Source organism: Acipenser ruthenus, chromosome 21, assembly GCF_902713425.1.
Source record: "Acipenser ruthenus chromosome 21, fAciRut3.2 maternal haplotype, whole genome shotgun sequence".
NCBI classification, from domain to species: Eukaryota; Metazoa; Chordata; class Actinopteri; order Acipenseriformes; family Acipenseridae; genus Acipenser; species Acipenser ruthenus.
In genome coordinates, this window is record NC_081209.1 from 4,599,476 (window position 1) to 4,621,389 (window position 21,914).

Genomic DNA, 21,914 nt, shown 5'->3' on the forward strand with positions numbered 1-21,914 from the left:
TTACATTTATACACGTGTGTGTGTCTGGGGGGCCATACATATTATCTACAGTATATGTACAGTGGTTAAGTCTAGAAATAAGTTCATTTTCCGGCAGCAATTCTATGGTAATATTCTCCTACACAATATATACTGTAACGCAATTGAGGGTGCAGCTATTGTAGGATAAGTAATAAGCCATTTAGGTTGTGATTATACTACAGGCTATAGTCTTTCATTCTAGATCTCATCTGTTTGGTGTGCTGGCTGTTCTTAACCAGAAAGACTGGCCCATGCAAACTAGATTGCTTTTCAAATAGTTCTACATTAATTCCAGAAAGACATACTGTTTGGCTGATAGACATAGGAATGTTAAACACCTCATAAATTGCTGGCTGCAGATCACAAGAAACTATAAAGGCTTTCTGCTGTGCAATCTGTATTTGGTTTAGGCTGTTAGCTTCTATTTATGTGTCTGGATAATCTGGACAAATGGATGTGCTACAATTAGATTCTAATGGAACACAAGTGCGCTTTGTTCCGTTCAGGAGCTATTTTGCATGAAACTGGGCAGGAGTGCACTTTCCTGTGCTAACGGCATTACATCATGATCTTAGTCCTGCGGGTCCATACCAACCCTATTAAGATATTGTTCACTCACACACTAATAACAGCATGAACCAATACGAATGCACTAAATTATTCAGCACAGCTTGTAATTGATCTCGGGTGTAACGACATCAGGCTCCCTCTTGTGGGCCTGGTGTGTATTACAGGTTCCTTCCTTTCCTGGGTGTATTTAAAAAGGCTGATGCATTTTCTTTTTCTTGGGAAGGATGAAACCAGAGCTCTCCCTAAAAACCGAGCGGACATGAGTTCACTTCTAAATAGCTTCTAAATAGCTATTTTGTGCTTCCAATATGACACAGGGCTAGAGGTTTGATCTCCAACTTTGTAGTTTCCAATTTTACTTTTATTACAGTCAAAATGAATAAATAACATAAAAATGCTTTTGTGGCACAGCCAGCTCTTTCCCACTAATCATTAAGTGTACTTTGCTGACCCACAATCAAGCACTTTCAGCCAAAGAGCTTTGTTAATAACAAACTGCTGTGCAAACCACTGCTCTGAAGAACGTATTATTTGAAATTGCACTCTTACTTATCCTAGGAAAAGCAAGCCAGTTTCAAGAGAACATGTCATGCTGTCTACTGTTTGGCACGTTTTAAAAGTGCTTCATACAAGTTTAGTTATTTTAAAAGTTGCATTTGCTTCATCCTAGTTTAATTAGTAACTGTGTTTGCATTATATGTGCAACGGTATACCAAAGTAAGCTTATGCATTCCATTTATGTACACAGAGCAGTAAACAAACATGCTTATTTGAGTTTAAGCAGAAAACAACTTAAAAGAAACACACTATTTTATTTACACTGGAATACATTTTAATGTGCACACTTTGACAATATATATAAAAAAAGAAAACTTTTCTACTTTTATACATTGCATTATTTTCATGTCATGAGCTGTTTTATTAAAAATGAAATGTTTAGCGATATGACGAATACATTTCTTTTAAAAAAGTATTAAAACGTGTTACTGCGCACACTAGGTAGCAGCATGGCAGGGCTGCCTCAGAATCAAATCGTTCCAGTTATAATAGGAGCCCCCTCTGCTGGATTAGGTTGGTATTGACACTGGGGTTGGAGAGATGCTGGCCTATTGGCATCTGCTGTTTTTCTATTCTTCAGTCTATGCTCTTGATAATAAATCATGAATCCCACTGTCCAGAGGAGTATAGTATATCCATGATAAACCTACAGAACCGAATTCCACCACTTAAAAACCTTGTGGTTCACAATCACACTGGGACTCGGTTCATTATCCACCAAACCCCCTTCTGAACAACACAGAACAGGTTTTTTAAATGGAGATCCCACTATAGATGTAGCAGTGGTACGAAGATCCCGTGTTGAGTGAGCAGCCTGTGTGTTTCCTCCAGCTCTGATCTCAGTCTCTGAGGTGTGCAGCCTGTCCCTGTCCCTTTCCCTGTCTTTGCTGCCTGCTCCTCTCCCAGGATCTCCATGGCATGAAGGAGGACGGTGGCTCTCACAAACAGTGCGGTCACTGCAGAGTGCAGCCGGGGGCAGCCCAGCGCGGCCAGAGGACCGGGAGCAGCGGCAGCACCTTCGGAAACAAAAGAGGTTGTCGATCAGTGTGAGCAAAGGAGCTGCTGTGCAGGTGGTTACTTCCACCTAGCACCTGTGTATGTGACAGCTGTGAAATAACTTGATCTAAATTCATTTTTATATTGTATAATATACCAAGGTACTGCAGGGGAGGTGCCTGTTAAAGGAAACAAAGGCTGCGACAACTAGTAGATTGAAAGGGTGGTGGATCAGCGAAACTTCAGAACCACAATCAAAAGGTTCCTGTTTACCTCGGCTGCACCACAGCTTGCAGCAGCCCATGTTCTGCAAGATCCCTGCCGTGTTTGTTGTTACCCAGTGTGCCACACGTTCTCTATGGTCTGAGGAGAAAGCCAGCTTCTCTGTGAGCTGTAGGAGGTACGGCAGCAGGAGCTGTGAAATCACAGCAGGCTCTGCAAACACGTTGGCTTCGTCCTGTTCATACAGGCTCACAGACCTAAACAAGGGGTTCAAACACACTTCAACGTTGTTGCTCAAAAGTATTTGAAAACTGCACCCATGAAACACACTGATGAAAGCACAACGAAACCAGTCATGTGATTGATTAAAGAGTATTTCACAAACCTTGTAAATCGAGAAAGGGTGAAAAAATGCAAATCAATAACACAGAGCAGTTTGAGCCCATCCAGGTTTTACTGTGAGCTTAAGTCAAACCTCACGTAAATGCTTCTGAATCTAATTACACTCCTGTTAACAGCTGAAGAGGTCAACACTGTGGGGCTCCTCTTCTCATCCCTGACATGCATCTGCAGCATGTTCAGATATCTAACAGTTCCATACAGTGGACACTCACTCTGGCTCCTCCAGCTCCTGCAGCACACTGCCCATGTCTGACTCAGGGAGATGAGACAGGAACAGCTCCAGGGTCTCCAGGCCAGCCCCGAACTCCTGCAGCAGCAGCTCAAACAGGCAGAGCAGCCCCTTGCTGCTCTGAATGTGGAGGCAGCTCCTCTCCCCTGGCAGCTTCCTCCACAGAGAGTTCACCAGGGAGGCAAACTTAGCAGCTTCTCCCCTCACTTGCGGATCTTCATCTTGTAACAGGTAAACTCCAGTGTTCACGAGCCTGAGGAGAGGGGGATGGAAAGGGTGATTAAGAGGATGACCACATCTATCTCCAGGGATGTGCACTCCCCCTGTTTATATGCTGTTGCTTTATTTTGCAGTGTTGGTATAAGCATAAACTTAGATCACAAAATAAACCAGCTTGCAATTGGCACTATTTTTGTGGAATGTTACTGTACTTGTAGGAATATTAATGCATGTCTGTCTGCCTTAGGAGATGACAGTTTTGATAATTAGGGACTTAAGTATTCCTGTTTTTATTTTACACATGTGTTACATCCTCAGCAATCACAATAGCACATGTTAACCCTGCTGCTTCCACAACATAGCTTGCACTGTGTACAATTATCTAAAGTAAATCAGGTTTGTTAAGAAAGTAAATCTGCAAGAACAATAACATTGACTCTGAGCAGCAATAGCAAAAGAACACGACGCACTGTGCTATTTCCAGCTAAGCAAATAATGAGTCATTCAGCACCTCCGAGCCAGGGCTGGGTGTGGCGCAGGTGTGTTCAGCGCCTTGTGTACCAGGGCGACTCCGACGAGCTGCAGTGACCTGGCTGCTGCCAGTCTCAGGGTCTCTGTGGAATCGGGATCACTGTGCCTCTCCAACACCTCACACCAGCGCTCCAGCAGAGGAGCTTCCGTGCTGGGAAAGAAGACAAAACAAACAAGAGAACTCAAAGCGATTCAGTGTGGCTTTCATCAGCCTGAATAATTAAACAGTGTCAATCTTTGATAAAGGTGGCGCTTATTGAGGGCAGCGTTTATTGGAAGCAGTACGGTTTGAGGGAGACGACCTTCTTATATGCTCAGTCTGTTTCCTGTTCATTTGATTCTTATGGACTGCGCCGCTTGTTCCAGGGTGCCGTTCATTCGAGGATATAAGGTATATATTTCGGAAGCCGTTCAGATTTCCGAATGCTACTCACCTGACCGCGAGCAGCAGGCTGGCGGCACAGAGAGCATGAGAGAGAAGATCAGGGCTGCTCTGAGCGCGCTCCAGCATTGACAGCAATGCCTCCACACACTCCCCCGTGTCTGGCTCTGACGGAGGGACAGGACCACCTCCAATCTGCCCCTCCCGATCAGTCACTCCGGTCACCGCCACAAAGGCCTCCAGGTAGACCTTCAGATGCTCCCCACTCCTCTCCTCCAGCACAGTCTGCAGGTTGTCCTGAACACACAGAAACAAGCTGATCAAAGGTTTCCAGAAACATAAGAAAAAGAAAAGTTTTAGACAAATGGTTCATCAAGAAGTCTTTGTAAATGTCTTTTGTGCCCCAGAGATGAACTTAATTTCTTTTACCTCTGGTTTCACAGACTCCCGATTAGCACTAGTCTTGCTCTACCTTAAATAAGGTAACATTACGTATGCATTACAAAGTACACCTTCTTAAAGATGAAATGCTGTAATAACAGTCCCACCTTTAAGGCTTTCTTCAGCACGTTCCACATTGGTGTGCATTTCCACCTCTGTCCCTCAGCGATCCAGGTGACAACCGCTAATCGAATGTCAGGGTCTTCCATCATCAGAAGCTGGCTAGCCTGGTCTGCCTTCTCAGCAGCTCCTGTTCTGACAGCTTTGTCACAAAGAAAGCGAGCAGCAGCCTGACGAAACACAGCCGATCCAAGCTGTGTGGAGCAGGAAGAGACACAGAACATTGATGCACAGCCACCTCATCACACCCAATCTCCACCTCCAAGATGGAACTGAGAGCAGAATTAGAGTCACAGGGAACCACTCTGCAGTGTTAACAAGATTCTGAGTTTTCTATGAGAAGACTATCATAGAAAAGGTTCATAGAAAATAACGCTCTCTAGTTCTGTAGAGCACTAAATCACTGAAGAGGGTACTGCTGTGCTGTACCTGTAACCTGCATGTGGGAGTGTGGAGCTCTTTTGTTAACACCTCTTGAAGATGCTCCAGGAAACTCCCGCTGCACTTTCGAATCAGCATCGTAGCCACACGGAGATAGGCAGAGCGGATCAGAGGGCACTGCTGGGAAGACATCACCAGCCATGCCCTGGATTCAAACTGCAGCACCAGGGACTGCATGGCATCCGGCTGCAATCTGCAACACAGTCAAAATGAAGCGGGGCAGAAGCTAACTAGGAGCCACAGAACACAGGGAAACGTTTTCAGGCTCTAAACCCATGGTGACAACGGCTGCTTGAAAAACTGATGTACGAACCCAAATACGTTGGGAAAGACTAGTGAGAGGAGAAGAGCGAGGAATCTGTATTTAGTAGATTTGGGGGGGGGGGGAACCCTGTAATCCTTGTCATTTGCATTTATGAAATATGATCTTAATCCCTCTTACTCATTCGTGTCCAAGGCCCTGGCTAGCAAGGCCTCAATCTGGAGAAGCTGCCCATGCAGGTGATTGTGAGAGCAGGGGGTCTTCCTGCCCGGTAACTCGCCAGCCAATCGGAGCAGGACAGTCTTGTGCTCGGATGGGGACACCATGGCGACCAAAGCTTTGGCTGCCATGACTCGCACTGCGTAGATAGGACTGCCTGCCAGCCGGAGCAGGGGATCAAGAAAAACCGAAAGCGATCTGAAAAAACAAAACTGAAAATAACAGCAATCCAGAAACCACAGTGTTGCCTTTTATATGGCAGTAACACACTTACAAAAACAAACAGGATTACGAGAGTGATCCTAAAATCAAGTCATGAAAGTGTTACACAATACCGGTTCATTGTAACAATGGTGATGCAACTCCATACTAAAGCAACAAAATGTTTAAATCCCAATCAGACGTGTATGAGCAGAGCCCTTAAACCCTAGAGTCAAATTTATCATCCCAGTACCGCGGTGCAATTCACTCTCTCTAAAAGGTAGAGAACTGCTGCACAAGGAGTGAATCAGCTTCACTAAAGTCAGATAGTAGAGAAAACTACAAAGTATGGAAAGATAAAAAAACTTTCTACAGAATAATCATAAGGGATACTGCATGGGTTTTTAAAGCCTCGGTTTCATACACTCCAAGTTATCCTTCTAGTATTAATACAGACATTAAACAAAATCACCCAGTTTCACCAGGATAACACCAGGCCCTGCATGAAGGATTGTAAGGACTCTACCTTGCTTCGTCTTCAACTCCAGGCTGCAGCCTGGCCAGCAGAGTGAGCACGGAGTGCAGGGAGGGGATGAGACGCAGCCTGCCCTCCCCAGACCCCTGCCCAGGATCTCCGGCGCGCTGCAGCTCCTGCAGGAGGAAGCCCTTCAGCTCGGGGTAGTGGGTGAAGAACGCCGGGGGAGACATCCCGTTCTGTGCAGAACTGTCATCCCGGCTACGCCTCTGCCCCAGCATTCGAGCACACAGAGCACCTGGGAGTGGAGCAGGGAGCAGGGTGCTATCAAAAATAATACACCCAGGAGCACAGCAAACCCAAGCAGCAGGGCGTTATCAGAAATAATCTACAGGGCGCATGACCTATCAATATTAGTCCTGCTATCATAAGCTGGAATCTAATGATGAAACAATGCCTTGTCCAAAAAAATGCATAACATTTTTTACTGTACAATTAGTTTATCAAAGGTTTAAAAGGTACATAGGGTCATATCTTGGTTAAACAAGTGCTGGTTGTTGAGGATTATTTTATTTAACTGTAACAGCAAAGTAACTCAACAGGTAACAGACTTCAGGATTTATAAAGCATAATAAACAAAAAGTGTAATCATGCCAACAGCACCACCTACAGTTCCTGCAGAGAACAGTCAACTGAAGGGAGTTCTTTAGCTATTAATTACCGGGTGGAAAGTAAAATACTGCTGATGCCAAGGGCCTGATTTTAAAGCAAGCTCTCGGATTCTTTTAAGAGAGAAATAAAACAATACGACAGTGTACCACTCCCAGGAAACCACTCAGAACAATCACAGAACTGCTTCTTTCTGCAGCTACACTGTTTCTATTTCTATCGTTACAGTTTGTTTTTTTTTTTCATATGTGCAGCAAAGCGAGTTTGTGGGTCTTAATGCATCTGGTGCACAGGAAGTGAGTCTAAAGGGTGGAGGCAGAATAAATGAGATTCACCAGAATCAAAACAAAAATGTATTCTGGAAACATAATGATCTAAAGCAAAACCACAAGAGGCTGTTTTTTAAAAGGTTTGGTTATTGCCCCTTTAAATAAAGGCACTTACTGAAGAGCTGGATCGCTGCATTCCTCATTGCCCAGCAGGGGGAGCTCAACGCTTTCAAAGACAGGATTGTCATTGCAGTAGCAAACTGTAACATGGCTACTCCTAGTCCTGAGCCACGCACCAGAGTCTGCAGAATATGCACGGCACAAACCTGGGGGGGGGGGTTGGGGGGAGAATGAAAAGAAAGATTTTGTCAGAACTGGTATCATTGTTTGCAAAACAATTACCATTGCTGCTGCTGCTGCTGGTGTACTTGTATCCTCTCTGTTTGTTGTGTTACAGTGACATGAATACTAATATGACCCAGCTGTAGCCGGGTGCACTTGAGCAATGATCCTGACCATTGCACCTGGATGCTCCTTGTATTGGGATCTGAACTGTAACACACAGGGTATTGTACAGCAATTCTGACACACCTGTGAAATTCATGAAAGTGGAGGATTTTGTTTTTTTAAAGCAGCTGAACACACATGGTAAAAACTCTCAGTTTATAAGACATAGTACTGTGAAGAGAAGACGCATGAGGAATAAAGAAGATTGTCTGTGCATCTGTACCTGTTGCAGGTCTAGGGTCTGATCCCAGTCGTCAGGGAGAGGGGTACCTGCGATCTCCAGAACCACACTCATGCTGTGAGCCAGCAGTGGACGGGACTTGCTGGCGTCTTCTCCCACTACGATGCACAGGATCAGCATCGGCAAACCAGCGGCCCGCCGTGTGACCGAGGAGCTCCGGGGAGTGCTCAATACCGACAGGCCCTGGGGAGATAAGACAACCTTTAATACAGTCTGCTATGGACAATGCTTTAACTCATGAGCTTGCTGTTCTGATGCAGTGTTAGCTCATCAAATCTGCAATAGCAATAATAATAATAATAATAATAATAATAATAATAATAATAATAATATTTCTACTCCAATCTTATGTTGTGAACCCGGCCAGTCATCTGTCTAGGCAATAGTACAAAGAGGATTGATCAGAAATCTATATAATCTTTGGAACACAGAATACCTGCTCCAGCATGCGTCTGGGGATGGCCTTCACGTCTGGGTTATGATGATTCAGAAGGACAGAGCAAAACTTTGTGAATCCAACACAGCATCCTTCCACAGCTCCCTGAAAAGAAGGATTTGCACGTAGCGGTGAAGACTGAACACACGTCCCTATGAACTCACTACAGAACCAGGCTGATGTTTTGCTACAATGCTTTGCACTGGGAGGTATTGTTTTGCCAAGGAGTCCTCCTTACCCAGTGTCGACACTTCAGAAGGATCTCCTGAAACACTTTTGCTATTGTCTTCAGATCCTCTATTGAGAGCAGTGACCCTGTGGATGCAGTAGGGGGCGCCAGTGCTTTCTCCACAAGTGAGCCAAGCAAAATTCCAATTTCCTTTATAAAAATAAAAGCAAGTACATGATACACACAGACGTTTCAATTCAATTGTTTCCAAGTCATTTGGCTCTGCAAGTTACGATCTACAAATTGGCTTTCTTGGGTAAATCGGGATCACCAAAGCACTGTACAGACTAAATGGACTTTGCAGATCAAGCAACTTTTTATAAGGGTGTGTGTTTCCATTAACTATCATTAACGATCTTGCAGAATCCATGATGAGGAACTTCAATCCCCCCTCCCTGTTTTAATGGAACAGTCCTTTACCTTCAGAGAGACCCAGCAGCAAGTGAGAATCAGGCTGTGCTCCTCCGACAGCAGCACAGCGTCGCCCCCATCCTGCTGCTCCAGCCCCCTCCCCTGAGTGATCAGAGACTGGATGGCGTTTCCCATGTCAGCGAAGGAAGGGGGCGCTTCTACAACACCAAAAAAAAGAACCTTTGACACAACCACCAAAATCAGAACGTTCACTCCATCTCAGAAGTTTCAAAATGGTTTCATAGAACAGTCAACCCCCTATTCCATTACCTTGTTCTTCAGAGGAACTGCTCTGGTTTCCATACAGCACCCCCAAAAGGAACATGCTGATCTTCCGGACTGTCTCCACTAATCTGGAGAGTATATCTTGCCCGTTTGTTGTTGCTTTTTGGATTGAAATAAGAGCATCTGGGACTTCCACTAAATATCTCTGTAGAGTAGTGATAACCCCTTGATAAGAAGATATATTGCAAAAAAAAAAAAGATATGGATTAAATAATAAAATGCTGATCTGTTGATCTATATAAAACTAACAATATGTTTTATTCAGTTTTATTTTGGGGTACAGATATACAACACAATGTTACAAATGCAGCTCTAAAATCTATTGACCCGAGGCAATGCACATAAGAGGATAAGCACTGATGCTTACGTTAATAGGTCATCATTACCAATTAGGATGCCCTTCGTTTTAAGTAGTTAATTTGCCTGGAACACGAACGCAGACACACAGCAGCTCTCACCGTGAATTGGTTTGGTCCGAGCAGCCTGCAGCATATCCCTTGTCGCTGTGATGTAATGGTCATCTAACTCACACAGCAGGTACAGCAGGAACGAAACTGATTTCACATCTTGTGCTGAATCATTCCTCTCTTTACAATTGTTCTTCACAAGTGAACAAAGAGTTTCCGACCTGAAAATAAAGAAAACATGTAATAAAGAGCCACTGCATGCAGATCTCCATAATACCTCAATATTAAAAAGTGCAGGCTCAGTAATAGGGGACTGAGCAATATCTCAGGGATCCATGTCATCTTTAGAAAATAGGTGGTACGTAACACCCCAGGAGACCTTCCCACATCTTGTAGACTCCAAGCACACCCAGCCTGCAGGAGTTGCTCCTTGTATGCACATGGTTGTCATGCTGTGGTTGTCACATCTTGTTTGCATTGCCTATATGTTTCTGTACATCTTACTTTTGATACACAATCTTCATCATGATAGCTCCGGCCTGGGCTTCTTGCACTCGGGGGCTGCACATGGCCTTCCCAGCATGCTCTAGCAGGTCGGCTGTCAGGGTTTCAGGAAAGCAAGGAGGGAAAAACTTCCCAAGCAGCTCCGCGGTCAGCTCTCGGATCTGAGGTCAAAACAACAACGGCAACAGCAGGTTTTACTAACACAGCAACCAGGACTGTGATTCAGGGATTTGTCTTGTATTTAATATATCCTCCTACCTCGTTTGTGCCATCGTGCAAGCAGCCGAGAAGAACCAGCAGATTGGACTCGGTGAAAAAGTCCCAGCATCCCCTCTCCCTCGACCAGTTTATCAGAGCGCACATGTTCTCTTTGAAACAGAAAGTGGGAGGGTAAGAGCAACGGGTTTATCAGACTGGCAATGGGACCTGAAGCCTTCTAAACCTACGAATCACTGTGCAGGTCTGTATCGATCACAAGTCATTTCCAGTCTGGTGGAGTGAGCTGTAAGGTCCAAGCCCAGTGGTTAACACTGACCTGGCGGCTGCCCTTTCTTCTTGTCTGGGGTCCAGCTGTCGGTGCAGGTCTCCAGCACAGCTGCCAGCAGCAGCAGTGCCGTCTTCTTCCTCTGGAAGTTGAGACCCGGAGCCAGAGAGGAGACCGCCAACTGCGCCAGCCACTCAACAAACTCTGAAGGGCAAAATACATCACAACACACTTACAGAAACCCCTGTTACATGGGGTCGGGCAAATTCATGGGCCAGATTGTGAAGGTTTTTTACTCTAAATATTACTTTTTTTTTTAAATATAAACCTATTAAAAAAAAAACTATAGGAAAGTCAAGTAGACGAAAGTTTGGGCTTCAGTGTACTTAAGCATTAGTATTAAGATAGGATATTGTTCAGATCATTAAAACAAGCCCCATATTGGCTTGCATGTGGATCATGCTTCATAATGCAATCTTAGAGCTTCAGAAGCTTCTGGTGGCACAGCTAAGCTAAGCATTCCTCAGGTGGTTGGTCAAGCCGAGCTGTGGTTCAACAGAGCTTGCTGAGACACTTCACAGCCGATTTTGAGATTCTCATTGCTGAAATCAGCTCTCTGTGGCAGGAGGATTCATTGGCTTGAGGACTCCATAAACGTTCCAACAAGCACTTTTTACACCAGAACTTCTGCAGTATCTCAAATGATTAGCCTGTGTTTAACAATCTCAACAGATCATTGTTTTCTCTTAATTGAACATAATGCATTTCTACATTTAGCAGCTCTAAATACCGGTTTTACTTGAATGCTAGAGAGACAGAGAGAGAGAGAGAGAGAGAGAGACTGCATATGGCTAACAGGAGCTTACTCGAGTTGATTTTGTCCTCTTGGTAAATTGAAATGCAATCTGCCGTGAAGGTACCAAATCCTAATCTTCTGGATTGAGTAACAGGGCCACGGTTGCAACTCCTTTATTTTCAATAACCCTACCTCTGTTTAGTTTATTGTTCTCTGCGCAGTCTGACATCTAATTAAAAACCAGATGGACAGTCCCATCATCTTGCACTGCAGACGACTATAACACATTAACAAAGCCTGTATCTCTCTATGTGTGTAGCGCCAGTCCATCTTAGAGGGTTTGATTTGAAGCTGTCACTTTAACAAGCTGTCACAGCAATAAGGAGCAGCCCCCCTCCCCAGGGCTCACCTACTCCCTGAGACAGCACACTGACTGGCTCCATGGTTTCCGTTGTGCTCTCCCCTTTCTTGCTGTTGGCTTTTCCCTTCCTGAGGCAGGCAAGGCAGCTCTCCCGGATTCGAACGAGGGCCTTCTTCACCGCGGCCTGGAGTAGCTGCCGGAAGGGGGACGAGTCGCAGGTCAGGTTCAAGGGGAGGAACTCTTTCAGCAGGCTCAGCTCCAGCTGCGTCAGAGCCTGGTTGGTCTTGGGGCTGCAGCAGAGGAAGCCCAGGGCACCCAGACGCACGGCATCGTCCAGGGAGTGCAGCCCGAGACGCAGTGTCTCCAGCACTGCACCCTCTAGGGGCAGGGGGCCTGCGGTCACCATCCTCTGAGCGCTCAGCAGGGTCACCCATGCACGGAGGTGCCCGGGGCTCGAGAGGTTGAAGCTGGCAGTCAGGACCTCGAAGGCAGCCGGGAACGTGCGCAGCGTCCAGGGCAGGAGGTAGCTGGAGGTGTTGTTCTGCAGGAGGGTTACCTCGGAGGTCAAGGCCACGGTCAGGGTGTCCAGCCAGTGCCGTGCCCACTGCTGTACCAGCTCTGTTTCCAATAGGGTGTTGCCTGCCTCAATGCACAGCTCCTGCCTCTGCCACTGTATCATTGTCTTGTAGACCTCAGAGGCGCACGGAGACAGGTAATTGGTGGAGAGGCAGTTTAAAAGGTGACGGGGGAGCTCTGTGAAATGCTCCAGGACCTAAACCCATAAATGAAAGTTATAACATGGTACCGGGAAACGGTCAAACTAACAAAAACAATGTATTATTTAAGCAATAAGCACATGCTGTTTGTAAATTAACATTCCACTGAATATTTTCAATGCATGGTAATACAACTTTGTGTTATAATAATATACTAACATGCTTACCTTGCCCGTTCCGAGGTATGGGATCAGAGCACAGAGGGGGAAGTATTTCGCTTTAGCCTGCCAGGGAAGGGCTGTCACCCGTTGCAGTAAGGAGGTGTAAAGGGGCTTTTCTGTATCTCTGAAGCGCTCACACTCCAGTCTATAAATCTCTAAGAGCACACGAAACGAGTTGTAGACAAACTCAGAGACGCCTTCAACCTGTGCACGGAGAAGAAAAGACAAAGTAAATGACAGGCTTCATGTCCGTCTAAGCATTCTCTTGTGTACCGAAACGTGAAGTCTTACTGGGCTTTCTGCATTGTTCCAGATTAGCTGGGTCAATTTCTGTATCAAGCTGGAGTTCTCTGTGAGCAGCCGGGTCCCTGTCACCTCCCAGATATCCTCTAGACACTCCTTGACGCATTGCAGCCAGCTAGAAAACACTGGAAACATTCACAGAAGCAAGAGGTCACTATAGTATAGATCCCTCGCAAAGGACACCAGTATTGTGGTACTGACATCTAAGTATCTAAATACAGTAGAGTACATATCTATCTTTCTCAAGTGTAGGTCTACAGAATGTAGAATCGTTTCTCAAATGACTAAGCATAGTTTTATGAAAAAATCAGACAAAGCAGCTCCCAATACATAGCCTTCAATAGCCTATATGTAGCTGCCTAAATTGCACACCACCGTAATCTACTTTTAGTTTGTGGAATGACTTTGGAACAAATTTACATGCAAAGTTTGATCAAATTTGGGGGCGCAGTTCACTCTTCCCATTTTCTACTGCATGATATTTTGGGGTAAACACACCAGAAAGCCAGCTCCCACAGCCTAGTACACTGCTAACCTCAACCTTACTCTCCACAGCGGTTCATTACCTTGGAAGGTGTAGTAATGGCAGTCCAGATTCTCCTCACACAAGCAAGACACAGCTGGGAACAAGACATCCAACAGCAGGCAAGTCTGCATGGAAAATGGCTCAATTAAACAACAGCAACCAATAACATTGGTACAGCTCCTTGAATCCACACTTCACTGATTGTACACTTGAAAGGTGCAGAGAGGCAATGTAGAGGTTTCATACCCCATTCGATGCCAGCTCGTGCACTAGGATGTCCTTCCTGCCGCAGGTGAGCAGTGCTCTCGTCACAGCCAGCCTGTCCACACCGTCCTGCACCGCAGCGGACACGGTCACCCTCAAACTGCCCAGGCAGAACTCCAGCTGCTCTGAGTCAGGAACAGACCACACACAGGCCTCTAATCGCTTTTCAATATTTTAATATCTCTTCTAAAATAAAACCCTCACACTCAGAGGCAAAAGCAAAAATACATTCTCAGCTAATTTAGTTTTTACTATACATTTTTGACAAGGATATAATTCATTTAAAGACAGATCTGGTGACTGTACCGAGCATATATATACTTAAGTCATTCAATGTTATGCGCACAATTTAAAATGCTGAATTCAAATCAAAGTGCATACAGATTCTGATGATCCCTGCAGTATTTCTTTGAACAACCATGAGCATTTTGGCACTAGTTGTTCTCTATATAGGGTGAGCATCGTCATCTAACACGGTTGCAATTGCAAAATAAGGCATGAGGACTTCACGCTACAATAGATTGTGCTACCCAGGTACTCTGTATCTTTCACATTATACAGTGCACATGACAAGTCAGCCTCACCTCTGTTTGTGAGCTGCAATAGGCTGACTGCTGCCTCTGCTCCATCCTGGGTTTTAGAAGCTGTGTTAATTTGCATTGCTACTGCAGTGCCAGCCAGGAGCCTGGTGTCTCTGTTTGACGTCTGAAAACAAACACTTAACAGTTTCATTTATGTATTATTCACCCAGGAGACCCTCTCTCTCTATAATCACGGAGTAAGCAGCAAGGTACGTTTTAGTTTAGTTTTGTTCATCACAGACAGGAAGTCAAACATAAATTAATTAATTGACAAGCTATCCAGGTACCTTCCCTCGAATGATCTGCAGCAGGTAAGTGAGAATGCTCTGCACAGCCTCATTGTTGGAGTTCTCTGCCCAGACCAGGGGAGCCACCTCTCCAGGCAGGAGCTGAAACACCTGCAGGCATACCTGGGGGGATACAGGAGGAGGAGACGAGCTCATTAGCAAGCAATGCATATATTGTAGGTCCCGTATGGCAAAATGCATGCAGGTTCCTTTAAGGGTAATATATGCAGGTCTTAATGTAGATTAGTGTTTAGGTTTCTAACTTACTAAATGCATTTCCGTGTGAGGTCATGCACACTAACTACTCACTATAGTAATTGCTAATTAAATGCATCTTGTAGTTCAGCTTCACTGGTTATCAGGTATTTTCACCGTAATCTCGTAATATAAAAAGTAATTACCTTAACAGTCAGGTAGCCCCATTCTCCGTTCCTAGAGGCCTCCTGTTCCAATACCCATGGAAATGATTCAGCTAACTTACACAACAACAAGGGAAGATCCCCCCTCCAGACTTCACGACCAATACAGCTCTCTTCCAGAAACACGCACACTGCCGAAAACAACACCAACTCTGAAGGGTCTGTTTATTTAACCTATCTAAACTACACTACAGAAGAAAAAAAATAAATAGATTTAGCACCAACCTGTCTGGAGATCCTTTACTGATAAAATCTAAAAAAAATCAAATAAAAAAAAAAGGAAAAAAGGAATCTGATAAACAATGTATGTTTACACTTCTTATTGTCTAGAATCGATTTAAAAAAAAAAAAAAAACATTAAAACAAGCAAAACAGGAACACTTCCTGAAAAAGATATTTAGAAATGTAATCTGAAGGCTTACCTGCTTGGTGCTGACAATATTGCTCATGCACGTCTCTATCTCTGTTTTCACAAGAGGCTTATTCACCTCCGCTATCTTCAATGTAATCTGTCAAAGAAAAATCCACACTTTCACTGTTTCCAGATCCCACTGAGCTCTCCTCAATGTATTAGAGCTGACCAGAGTTGTCCATCAACCCTACCACGATTAAAGCAACAAATAATGTATTAAATAACTGATTCCCAGTAGAAAAGAAGATATTTCTCTTACAAAAGCTGCTGTGAAAGATGTATCACTTGCAATATTTTCTCATGAACTGCTTTCTACTTTAATTAGACTGGACATTCTGGTAAAGTACAGGCTTGTGATGTGGTTTATATACCACAGTGGAAAACGGCACAAACTTACATTGACAATACCTGGAAGACCACTGGCTTCATTTTCCTCCAACCACAACCCCTTGTTAGTCCACTTGCCCAAGAATGTTTTTAAATGTTTTGAACTCAATCCAGCCTTTGAATGGCTCCCGAAAAACAACGTGGGGACCAGTAGGCCCCCCTGAATGAGATACCTGCTCTAGCTTCTTGAAGGCAGTGGAGTTTGTGACCGTTTCCAGCTGCAGTAGAAGAACAAGCTGCTCCACAGGTAGGATGTGACTGTCCTCTAGTGTGCTCAGCTCCTCCACAGCAATGCCCTGCAACAGCTGCAGCGCCTGGTCCAGGCTTCTCTCTCTGCATCGCTTCACCGAGCTCCTGCAGGGAAAGCAGGCAGATGCGTTTCCACTACGGAAAATAAACAAGATCTGAAAACTGCTCTCAGTGAGCACTCTTCCAATTATTCTCATCTCCTCGCTCTGCAAACAGGTTCATTTGCTCAAGGGGGGCAGCTAGTAAAGCATTTTCAATTTAGAATGATGAAGTCTCAGAAGTGAGAAAGTGTACATAAGCAACCAGTAATCAAAGGAGTCACTTGGATTACTAACTGCATTTCAGTGTTGCCGTCAATACAGCTACAATTTGCCGAATGACCAGGAGGTGACTATAGGTGTCATCAATATTCCCTGTCATTTATTGGACATGAAGTACTATACTATTGATCAATATTGAGTGTCTATTGCAGTAATAGTGTATCCTGATTTATCTAACTTGTACTCAATGCATGGTTCTTGCATTTAGTGTCCCGGGAAGGCATTTTGAATTCCCGGGACACCTTCCTCAAAACCGGCACGATCCAGGGAAAACCGAGACAGGTGTCAACCACAGTGCGGGGTCTCCACGCTACTGCTTGAATCCTTATTCTGAACTGTTTACATGCACAGAGCTGTAACAATTTACTTTTGTCTCAAAAGCGAAAACATACAGATACCCATCCCCCTTACCGTACACATTCGTTCAGCTTTTCGAGAAACTTAATAATTCTGCCAACGATGTCTACATGTACATTTTTCACTTCTAAATTTTTGTAGAACAAAATACAGGCTTGGGTTTGCTTCTCTGGCGATGCATTCAGTAACATTTTTTTATCCAGTGTTAAGATAATACGTTAATAGATAAATAAAAAATATATATATTATGTACAAATTGATTTACAATGCAGTGCAATGCTATTTCAATGACAGCAACTAAAAATGCACACGTGGAGCCTCTCAGTTCTGCATTGTTGTTGTAAATCTGCTTGCGCTGCTGTTGAAAAGGAAAGAAGAGTGTGGACAGAGAACACCTAAACAGAGATTAGCACAGCGCCACCTGTCGGTTTGGCTGTTTAATTAAAGCGATGTGTGTTGCTTGAAGTATCACATTCCTTTTTGGTTAGCGTTTTTTGTTTGTTTGTTTGTTTGTTTGTTTGTTTGTTTGTTTGTTTTTAATAACGTAACTTTCTCAGTCGCATATTATGCCTATTGTTTCTATATTATATGTAGAATACTAATCCTCAAATCGGAGGCATGATACACGAATTGTAAGCAGTGTATTTATATAAATCTAATTAGGAATCGTATTGCAATTATTAATACTACATATACCGTACTAAAATATGCATCATAGCCAGGTCATGAGGGTTTGCATTTCCATTTTAAAAGTCTGCTACACTGCATTTCAAGTCTCACACTGTCTGCCTCTTCTCAAGTAGTACAGAAGGTTACAAAACCCTGATTTTCAATAAGGCAACCTTAGAGACGAAATAAAAAGAGCAGGATATTTCGTTGCTTTTCTTATATAGAGGAAGGATGTATTTCTTAAGACATAAAATATGCTTTTGTCGAGTGCACAGGCAAAGGAGATTATCTGATACTAATCCGCTGTAATGGTTTTACCAACATTTGAACCAACACAGAAATGATAAGAGGTTTTCCTTTATAAATCACAAGGTCTTTAGATAGCATCTACACAGCCCGGCTGACTATTACATCAGGAATCCGCTGGCTATTAAACTCCACTGAATGGCGTGAAACGATGTGTATTGTTATCTGGGTATGGACCGCCCCCCTTATCACAAGGGCTTAGGGATGGATTTTCTAAATCCAATAATTCTTTGATAAAGAAAAAAGAGGTGTATTACATTATATGAAATAAAGGATTTGGCGCTGAATAAATACAATCAAGAACAGTTTACGCTACCTAGAGTACCGTATCCTAATAGTTTCATGAAAATCCTTGAGATGTTTGCTCCAGTGGAAAATGGACATTCCACTCCAGAATGTTACCCTCTTAGAATCCTAATATAAACCTGACTACGGGCATGCAGCACGAGAGTCTGTTCTGGAGAGCCATTCTACTGGTTTCTAAGAAGTGAGTACAAAAGGTGAATGATAAGTCCATTAAAGCAGCGTGATCAATCCTCTATTTGCGTGAAACAGGCTCAATCCTTTTAAGCGCTCAACCGCATTTGCAGTACAGTCCGATCTCAAATGCATTGCACTTAAACCATTCTCTGTAACACACCTGAGACGTGAGAAATGTGAATAAGCATTTTTTTTTTATTATTTCAAGCAGATGCGGTGTTACGGAAGAAGCCTGTTCTTGCGTTTGGCTTCTTAGCCTTTTACCGCTTCACGTTCCTTGAAGATTCACTCTGTCATAGACTTGCACTTGTAATTATCTTCAGCAGCAGAGCTTAGAATGTAAACAGTTGCTAAAAATGGGATATTCAAGCCTAGTATATACGTAGTATATGTAGATCCATGTGTCTTAAAAACATATATGTGTGTGTGTGTGTGTGTTTAACAGCTTTAGGAATTAAGGAAACCCCACACACACTTATTGGAAAGGGTACATATAAGAGAACTTTAAAACGAAAGAGTTAATCTTCCTCGGTGTTTCTGGGTAAAGCCCTTTTTCAAAACTCTCTCTCTCTCTCTCTCTCTCTCTCTCTAACACCTGAACAATAGGGGTCTTAGCAGTTCTCTATCCTAATTTAAGAAAAATAAATCTGATTTCTCTTTGGACAGCAATGCTGTAGGATTAGCGAAATCTCACATCCTCACTAACCCCTTAACAAAACTGCTAAGATTAGCTGATATTTATTTTCTCCTTTTTTTTTTGTCGTCAGGAGGATTATAATTTTTTTTTTTTATATCAACTATAAAGGGCGTCTGTGTGATCCAACAGAGTGTAAACATCCAGAGGAGAACGATGCTTCTTTTTCCCATATTGACTTAAATTGCATCTAACATTCTTATATTACCTGCCGGTATATATTTTGGATATAAAAATATGATAATAAAAAAGCCAAAAAAAACGACCAATGCAATAATTAAAGTTACTATTACATTATATATTTTTTTAAAGTAGATTATATTACTTTTTTTAGTACAGTGTTCTTTGCATGTGTGCCTTCGGCTACCCGCGATACTGAAACAGAGACTTCTGAATGTGTTCTGAGTTGTTGGTTGCTATGGAAATGTGTAAGGCAGTGAAGAAAAGGTTCTCCTTCAGCATCGAGGATATCCTAGCCAAGCTTCCAGAGGGCGAGGGTGATAGCGAGGACCCCAGCGTGCCGCTCTCTCTCGTGTGTGTGTCTAGAGAACAGACGCACAAAGAGCTGGTGTTGAGCGTGACTCCGGTCTCCTCTCCAGCGGAATCACAGGACCGCGCGTGCTACTGCTGCTGCTGCACTCGATGCGCTGCGACTGCTTTGCAAGATTACCCCGCTGTGACAGGTAAGTGGCTCTGAGTGCACAAGGTATACCGTGGAGCACAGCACGGTGCAGGAAATGCTTTGCTTTTAAAAGGGTTTCTAACAAAAAGAATAAAACCCCTTACCAACAAATTACCATTGGCGCAGTGGCACAATCTATCTCACTGTCGCCATGCGCTAGTTCTCCGTACCATAAGGGCAGCTATAGTTAACCGTGTTACAGTGAAAGTAGTCTACATATGATATTGTTTAATTGCATCTTATCACAGTAGGTCTTCCTAATACAGTGTTAGGTAAGTTATACAAAGTTAAACTCGCGGGCAGTATTTTATAACAATGAACTGCATTGAACACATTACAGAACATGACTACATGGCTGTGATCCGTGACTAGCGGCCCCCTATCACTGTAATATATGTTCTGCGTTCATATACTATATGAAGTAATACTGTACAGTATAGTTGTATAAATGTTGAAGCAATCTCACTGTTTCTGCAGCAGTGTCTGTTACCTGACCCTGCTTGATTTGAACCTGGTGTTTATTATGACTGTGCAGTGTTACCTTGTATTGCATTCTAATTGTCGTGTTATCACCAGTAGAAATGAAGGTGTTATAAGCGCACACTTACCGCTCCTTTGCTCCAGTTCAGAGATTGACTATTTCTCGGTGCGCGGGGTGTTCATTCGTTGTGTGTGTTTTGCAGGTTGCAAGCTCTGGTCCCGAAGGATTTTCCCTGGGAGCCCCACAGCGGGGGACCCCGATCCTGCCAGCCGGGTCGAGGAGCTCTTCTTCAGTCAGATTCAGAGGCGCACGCGGCGCCACCGGACCATCTTCACTGAGGACCAGCTGGAGGCCCTGGAGGGGCTCTTCCGGCAGAACCAGTACCCTGACGTGACGACCAGGGAGCAGCTCGCTGTCCGCACGCACCTGCGCGAGGAGAGGGTGGAGGTAAGGCTCTTTCCAGCCCCTGATCTTGAACCGTGCTGTCCCACAGCCGCGCAGGTGGGATTATTCATAAAGGACCTGTCCGTCTTCGTGAATATGGCACATTCCATATGTGGGGGCGTCTAAGTGTAAAAGGTCATGTTGTGTTTCCTGTAGAGCTATACTTGCAAACAGGTATGCAACTGAGATTAGTGCACAATACAGCATCATAGAGCTGCACTTCAGTAACGTTATGCCATCAGACTATGCCTCCCTCAGGTTGTGCTATGTGCTGTTTTACAGAAACGTAAAAGCAGAAACTACGGCATCGCATAGTTTCTTATCGACAGGTAATATGCATTACCGTGTTTAAAACAGTGAGCCATTGGTATTCCTTCACTACACAGATACTTACTGTCATTCAAGTCATTATAATAAGTCATGAATCTTTACTGGATTTGTATACATTAAAGCGATCTAATCTGGGTAGCTGTTTCTGCAGTATAGGAAGTTGGCAAAAAAAAGTGAGGGGTAGTAAATAATGGCAGAACACGTGGTATTACCGGCTGTGTGACTGATCCTGCTCGATGTTCACTCTCTTCCAGGTGTGGTTTAAAAACCGTAGAGCAAAGTGGAGACGACAGAAGCGCGTGTCCCTGGCTTCCAGTGATCACGAGCGATGGAACATCGTGGAAAACACAGACTGAACCAAACAGAGCGCTTCGGTCAGGTTGCAAGAGGCTGTGCATTGTGCGTTTCGGGCGTGGAACCTTCTGTGTGTGTGTGTGTGCGTGTTTATTATAATATTTTGTGTGGAAAGGAGGGGGGGGGGGCGTTTATTGTGTAATTGCAAACTTTTGTCTGTAAATAAAAAAACAACTTAAGCACTGTTTGTTTGTTTTTCCTCTCAGATATAATGGATGTGGTCTTGAAAGCGTGTGTGTTAAACTTACTTGTTGGTCCATTAAAAAGTATTGAAATGGGTGCACTTTTTGATCAATTAAAAGAATTGCTTGTTGACCAATTTTTTAAATTGTATTACCGTATTGCTTATCTATAATGAAATGTCATTATACCTTCCACTAAATACACCTAGTTTCAGCCACGCATTCATCATGTTATAGCTTGGTGTCATGTACAACTGGTTATGTGTATTAATTGCTGTGTGACAATATTTCAATGGAGAATTTTATATTATGGTTTTTAGCTCTGGCTTTTTTCGCCTCTCCTCATGTAAAACTCCACCTCC

General features: G+C 43.8%; 2 protein-coding genes across 6 annotated transcripts; one reads left to right on the forward strand and one right to left on the reverse strand.

Moving 5' to 3' along the window:
• Positions 1-1,383: 1,383 nt before the first annotated feature.
• On the reverse strand, positions 1,384-20,515 carry si:ch211-225b11.4 (thyroid adenoma-associated protein homolog). Of its 5 annotated transcripts, none has more exons than XM_058994435.1 (31): positions 20,370-20,515; positions 16,178-16,358; positions 15,628-15,714; positions 15,431-15,458; positions 15,188-15,357; positions 14,787-14,909; positions 14,503-14,623; positions 13,901-14,043; positions 13,695-13,779; positions 13,117-13,253; positions 12,832-13,029; positions 11,937-12,660; positions 10,783-10,935; positions 10,506-10,615; positions 10,248-10,408; positions 9,795-9,964; positions 9,322-9,501; positions 9,061-9,209; positions 8,650-8,790; positions 8,412-8,516; positions 7,958-8,158; positions 7,403-7,553; positions 6,341-6,587; positions 5,575-5,811; positions 5,121-5,325; positions 4,679-4,885; positions 4,183-4,427; positions 3,729-3,899; positions 2,982-3,251; positions 2,419-2,624; positions 1,384-2,165 (listed from the first exon to the last, which is right to left on the reverse strand). In XM_058994435.1, exons 3-31 carry the CDS (start codon positions 15,652-15,654, stop codon positions 1,918-1,920), a joined length of 5,313 nt encoding a protein of 1,770 aa, XP_058850418.1. In that variant the 5' UTR covers positions 15,655-15,714; positions 16,178-16,358; positions 20,370-20,515; the 3' UTR covers positions 1,384-1,917. The 5 variants fall into 5 exon arrangements, with proteins under 5 accessions (XP_058850418.1, XP_058850417.1, XP_058850416.1 ...); XM_058994434.1 differs by lacking the exon at positions 20,370-20,515 and adding an exon at positions 16,985-17,291 and having other exon boundaries at positions 15,188-15,336; XM_058994433.1 differs by lacking the exon at positions 20,370-20,515 and adding an exon at positions 16,985-17,291.
• Positions 19,196-21,703, forward strand: LOC131699035 (homeobox protein goosecoid-2-like). The gene is made up of 3 exons (XM_058994438.1): positions 19,196-19,762; positions 20,445-20,689; positions 21,271-21,703. The coding sequence occupies exons 1-3, from the start codon at positions 19,474-19,476 to the stop codon at positions 21,370-21,372; spliced, it is 636 nt and encodes a 211-aa protein (XP_058850421.1). The 5' UTR covers positions 19,196-19,473; the 3' UTR covers positions 21,373-21,703.
• Positions 21,704-21,914: the final 211 nt, after the last annotated feature.